The sequence below is a fragment of the Mandrillus leucophaeus genome, unplaced genomic scaffold (genome assembly GCF_000951045.1).
Source record: "Mandrillus leucophaeus isolate KB7577 unplaced genomic scaffold, Mleu.le_1.0 Scaffold163, whole genome shotgun sequence".
Taxonomy (NCBI): Eukaryota; Metazoa; Chordata; class Mammalia; order Primates; family Cercopithecidae; genus Mandrillus; species Mandrillus leucophaeus.
In genome coordinates, this window is record NW_012101621.1 from 1,932,897 (window position 1) to 1,938,896 (window position 6,000).

General features: G+C 47.9%; 1 protein-coding gene across 2 annotated transcripts in view; it reads left to right on the plus strand.

Moving 5' to 3' along the window:
• Positions 1-3,338: 3,338 nt before the first annotated feature.
• Positions 3,339-6,000, plus strand: part of RNASE7 (ribonuclease, RNase A family, 7) — a 24,694-nt gene continuing 22,032 nt past the window's right edge. Inside the window, exons 1-3 of one of the 2 annotated variants that reach the window (XM_011976214.1) lie at positions 3,339-3,555; positions 4,045-4,556; positions 5,434-5,440. In XM_011976214.1, coding sequence (XP_011831604.1) covers positions 4,086-4,556 — 471 coding nt within the window. In that variant the 5' untranslated portion in view covers positions 3,339-3,555; positions 4,045-4,085 and the 3' untranslated portion in view covers positions 5,434-5,440. Of the gene's footprint in view, positions 3,556-4,044; positions 5,337-5,433; positions 5,441-6,000 lie in introns of those variants that run through there. The other variant, XM_011976213.1, reaches the window with a different exon arrangement.

Consider the following 6,000-nt stretch of genomic DNA (forward strand, 5'->3'; position numbering starts at 1 on the left):
GGTCATGGGAATTCAAGGACCTGAAGCAAGTCCCACATCTGATCTCAACTTGCTGTATGTTTCATTTTCTCAGTCTACAAAAATGAGCCCATTACCTTTATTTATCAAAGGACCAACAAAATTAGGATAACAGGACTTGGATCTGCTCTTGCTTGGAAGGAAACTCTCATGGGCTTTCCATTGGTATCCAGAGGCTGTGTGGAACTCCGGAAGGCAGAGAGGCTTGGCTCTGAAGGGTAGGCACCAATCCAGGCCCAGCCCTCCTCTCTCCCTTCCCCCTTCACTCCCTCCCAGCACAGGCGAGAGGAAGCAGCAGCTGTTGTCCTGTGGGGAAGACAGGCAGAGGTCCACCTGGCACTGTTGGGATTTTCACAACACCCGCCCCAACTTAAACACACACACACAAAACAGCAGCCTAAGGAGAAGCTCGGCCAACAGCAGTGACTTCGACGATAGAATGAGAAGGAAGCAGGGGTAAAGACTGCTGGTGTAAGGGACTTCTTCTTCCCTTCTGTCTTCTCTCCCACGATTTTGTCTTCTGCTCTTGCTCTCTCTAAGTCTTTCTTCTCCCTCCTGTGAAACTCCTGAACCAGTCCCTGGCCTGATGCCTGAATCTTTTTCTTCTTCCTAACCTTGTCCCCCTTCCTCCATCTTTTTCTGTTGCCCCATGAATGCAGTGAAGGCAAAATAGCAAAATTAGCCTACCAAGTACAAGGTGAAGCAGATCTTGGAAGCTGGATAATTTGGGCACACAAACAGAATCACCTCCCTTATCCAAATAATTGAGGCAAAACAAAGGTTTCAGTTGAATTGCACATATGGTAGGTTCAACTCTATTTCAATTTTCATGTGCAAACTTAAACCTTTACTCTCTTTTCCCTTTGGACTGAGGCAGTAGGGCCATGTTTATTTCACTTTCACACAGTCCTAAGGCAGCCTTCTACACAGCCCAGCATACTCGAGTTGAAGAACAAACTAGGATAATTACAATGTCAGGAAAACACAAGTGCAGAGGGAAGTTTAAATCATGGCTTGAAAACATCTCACTCTAGAATAATGAGAAGTAGAAAGGAGACCAAGCTAGGCATTCAAATGAGCTTGCAGCCTTCCGCCCAGCCTCCATTCCAAAGGCTAGACTGGCCTCTGCTGATACACATTTGATACACAGCCTGGTTTAAACCGTGGGTTTTATCTCCTAACATTCATGTTTCTACAGCAGCAGGGGCATAATTCTCTATCCAGAACTTCTATCCAGAAGTTCAGCCTGCAAAGCTTGGGACACCTTAACAAAGAAGTGAACAGCTGTTCCCCTAGCCAAGGCCTCGCTGAGGACAAACCAGAAGAGCCAAAGGCCTGTGTGAATTTGTTCTTGATTCTCTTTTGCCATCTAGTGGCATTTCTCATCTCCAACACCACTTTTTCTTCTAAAGATCCTTCATCCTGACCCCCAACCCACAGCTGTGCTGTCCATCTACTAAAATAATGTCCTCCTGGATTCAAAACAAACTCCCCATCCTCCTGACTCAGAATCATAAATGCTGGACCAGAACACAAACCTTACGATCAGGATGGGTTGTGCAACTTCTCCACAGTTATAATCCACACAACAGCCAGGTAATCCTTTAAGCAGACAAGTTCTTTGTTCATTACTTAGAACCCTCCTAGGGTTGCCTATTGTGCTCGGAGTAAAAGTCACAGGCCTTCAAATGGTCTGTAAGTCTTCCCAATGACCTTGTCTCTGGCTCCTCTCTGAACTCTCAGTCACCTGCTCCAGCCACACTGGACACACTGCTGTTCCTCCAACACCTTAGGCATCTGTCTGTTCTGGGGCTTTTGCAGTGCTAGTCTCTTCACTTGAAACATTCTTCCTCCCTGATAATCACAAGTTCACTCTTATCTTCAAGTCTCTGCCCCAGAGTCAGCGATTTCAACCATCTTATATAAAATTACTGACCGCCAGCCCCTATACTGTTCTACTTTTTTCCCCAGCAATTATCACTTTGAGCAAAGTATACATTTTGTTTTTACTGTCTTTCTCCAATGGAATGTAAGCTCCACAAAGGCAGGGACTTTTGTCTTTGTTTGTTTTTGTTGTTTGTGTGTTTGTTTTTTGAGACAGGGTCTCACTCTGTCACCCAGGCTGGAGTGCTGTAGTGCAATCATGATTTTTCAATGCAGATTTTATCTCCAAAGCTTAAGCAATCCTCCCACCTCAGCCTCTGGAGCAGCTGGGACCACAGGCACGCACCACCATGCCTGGCTAATTTTTCAAATTTTTTGTAGAGACAGAGTTTCGTCACATTGCCCAGGCTGGTCTTGAACTCGTGGCCTTAGGCAATCCTCCTGCCGTGGCCTCCCAAAGTACTAGGATTACAGGTGTGGCCCACCATACCTGGCCATTTTTGCCTTTTTTGTTCAGTGATATATCCCAAGTACCTCGACACTTACTTAGTAGGTGCTCGATAAATATTTGTTGACTACATAAATGAATCATGCCCAAGATTCTGAGATTACCTACTACTTACAGGTAAATTCTGAAAACAAAAATACTACTCATCTCAGTTTCACAGGCCTTCTCACGCACAAAGGGTGATGCTTCTCTGTCTTGGCGTCTCGGTTCTCCTGAGTGTCATATTCCAAGCTCACAGGAGCCCCCAGAGTAGCACTGACCCAGACGCTACACACAGCTGTCACCACCACAAGGAACAGGACATACAAAGTGAAGGAAGCACTAAGGCAGGATGTTGAGAGCAGCAACACCAATAGCATTTTAAACACAAACATTTGGGAAGTATTAAAGTTTCATAATTTTCAATAAAAAAGGGAGGGAACAAGTGAAATTGAGAGGTGTTGGCTGCCTTCTCCAGGTAAAGCCACATGGCCTTGGTTGGTACCTGGAACTGGAGAGGCCCATGAATCATTGTGAAATGGCTTTGCTACTGGGGATGGTGCCAGGCATCATGACAGTGATGATTCATCCACCTCCCTCGTGTCTCTTCCATCTCCTCCGAAAGGTAAGCAGTATCTCCAGATGACAAGGAATCAGACAAAGCATCTTTCTAGGCTGTTCGATCTGTACCTCAGGTCAGAGAAGAAGCAACCCTTAACATCACAGTGATTGACTCTTCCCAGGATCGTGGACCATAGGTGTATATGAGAGGATATAAATGACAACTCTTCCTGAAATTGATTTCAGTTGACACCTGGATCAGGTGTTCTATTAAAGAGTCATTAGAACCATGTGGCCAGGGGACAAATATAGTCTTTGAATGTGACGATTCAAGCTTCCTCATTGCTGAACATGTTTAGGCAGGTACAGGCATCCTTAGGTGTCCACATATTTGGGACATGTAAGTGGAGAGGCATGAACCTGATTCATTTCCTGATCCAGTGATGCTCCCCAGCCCGCCTCCAAACAGACGCAGCATAGCCCAGGCCAGCTCTTAAGGAGTTCAGGAGTGAGAAGAGGCCCTCAGAGATCTGACAGCCTAGCAGCGCGTGGACACCGCCTCAGCCCACTGAGCAGGAGTCACGGCACGAAGACCAAGTGCAAAGGTGAGGCTGCAGTAGGTTCTGGGGAGGAGTGAGGACAGAGAAGGAGGGATGGGCTCCGATCCTGACAGTACACTCGAGTGAGTGATAAAATGGTTAAAGGAGGGACTGGATTTAGAGGAGATGGGGACACGCATTGGGGAAAGGGGAGAGTGATGTTGGGGATGGAGGCAAAAAAAATGAAAAAGAATGGGAACGCAGATGAGATGGGAATGGGGACACAGGAACATGGAGACACAAAAGAGAGATTTGAGGGAAAGGGGAGAGGACAAAGAGTGACAGGCAACAGGGACAGAATGAAGGGAGCAGAAATACAAGATGAGAGATGGGGCCACAGGGTTGGTGTTGGGACTGCAGCGGATGTGGACACACAGAAGAAGAGGCAGAGATGAGACAGTGAGGAAAGGAGACAACCGAGTAGGGAGATGGGTGATTAGCTCATATGAGCAAGTATAGGAGGACTAATTCCTCGACTGAACACCTCTGTCCCAGCGACCCCTGCCCTCCATTCTGACTGCTCCCCCCTTGGAGAGATGGCACCGGCCAGAGCAGGATTCTGCCCCCTTCTGTTGCTTCTGCTGCTCGGGCTGTGGGTGGCAGAGATCCCAGTCAGTGCCAAACCCAAGGGCATGACCCCATCTCAGTGGTTTCAAATTCAGCACGTGCAGCCCAGCCCTCAAGCATGCAACTCAGCCATGAAAAACATCAACAAGCACACAGAACGGTGCAAAGACCTCAACACCTTCCTACACGAGCCTTTCTCCCATGTGGCCACCACCTGCCAGACCTCCAACAAAGCCTGCAAGAATGGCGATAAAAACTGCCACCAGAGCCATGGACCCGTGTCCCTGACCATGTGTCAGCTCACCTCAGGGAAGTACCCGAACTGCAGGTACAAAGAGAAGCGCCAGAACAAGTCTTACATAGTGGCCTGTAAGCCTCCCCAGAAAAAAGACTCTCAGCAATTCCACCTGGTTCCTGTGCACTTGGACAGAGTCCTTTAGGTTTCCAGACTGCCTTGCTGAGCCTCAATTCCCTCTCCAGGCCTCTGCACCACTCCCCTACACCCAGAGTATTCTCTTCCCCTCATCTCTTGGGGCTCTTCCTGGTTCAGCCTCTGCTGGGAGGCTGAAGCTGACACTCTGGTGAGCCGAGTTCTAGAGGGATGGCCTTTCATCTTTTTGTTGCTGTTTCCCCAGATGCCTATCCCCAAGAAAGGGGCTAAGCAAGCTCAGGGCTGTGGGTTCCCTGGTCTATGCCTTTGCACATGTCTCCCCTGCCCCCTGGCATTATGGCAGCATGACAAGGGGAGGAAATAAATGGAAAAGGGGCATATGGGATTTGTGGACACAGCTGTTTCTGTTCCTGAACTAGAAGTCTTCCCCAGCTCTGACGTGGCAGTGAGGTGACCTGAAGCAAAGAAAAATATAAATAAATACCACTTCATATTTGTGTAGAGCCTCCACGTGAATCCTCTAATCCCCTGTGACATAGACTTGACAGGGAGTGTATGCCTTCTTTATGGATGAGAAAATGGAGATTTTAGAAAGCTTAATTAATTAAAGAGCTTGTCTAATTAGTTAGTAGCAGAACCTGGACTTGAACCTAGGTCTCATTACTCTAAATATAGTGTACTTTCTACTCTACCAGTTGGACAACAAAGAAGACACCATTACAGGGGCAAGAGGAGAACTAGGTAAGAGTTCACCCATGAAGAAATGAGTGCTCTGAAGAGCCAGTTACCCTGTGTTGGCTGCAATAAAGATCATTACCTCTCTAGCCAAGAGATTGTTTATAAGGTGCTCTGGCATCTTATTCCTTCTCTCTCTTCCTCTCTAACTGCCCCTCCCACTTCTCTAGACCACTGCTCTTCTAACCTAGGCCCTGGGCCTGGCTCTGGCTGGATCCCCTTGGCCTGAAAACATAAGGTAAAGGGAGTGTCTCAACTTCATCCCCCAGATCCAGGATCACATTTCCTTTGACCTTAAAGGACTTCCATGGCCCTGAGCCTGCTTGTCACAAACAGGCTGGTGGGAGCTGCCAGAGCTTCCTTCCTCCTGATAATGATCTCCCCTACCTCGTTGCTTCCCTGGCTCTCCACTCTGGCAGTCTGCCCAGGCCTGAGGGGTTGAGATGCGAAAATGCCATTTCCCCGTCCCCCTGGGCTACAGATACCATTTCTCCTGCTCTGGTGAATGGAGCTGGAGAAGATATGGCTTGGTATTGGCCAGTCCTGATGGTCTCTCCAGCATTGCCTGACCAGCACCATCCCCTTCTTTCTTCCTTTATCTCAGTCCCAAACAAGCTGCATTGTATCCCATGCCCGCCCTATTTCAAACCCAAATTCATTATAAGACATTCCCAACCCTGATGAGGATTCCACTCTACCTGTCCCTCCCTATCAACTGCTGTGCTTTTTCACTACTGACCAGAGTCAGAGTAAGCTTG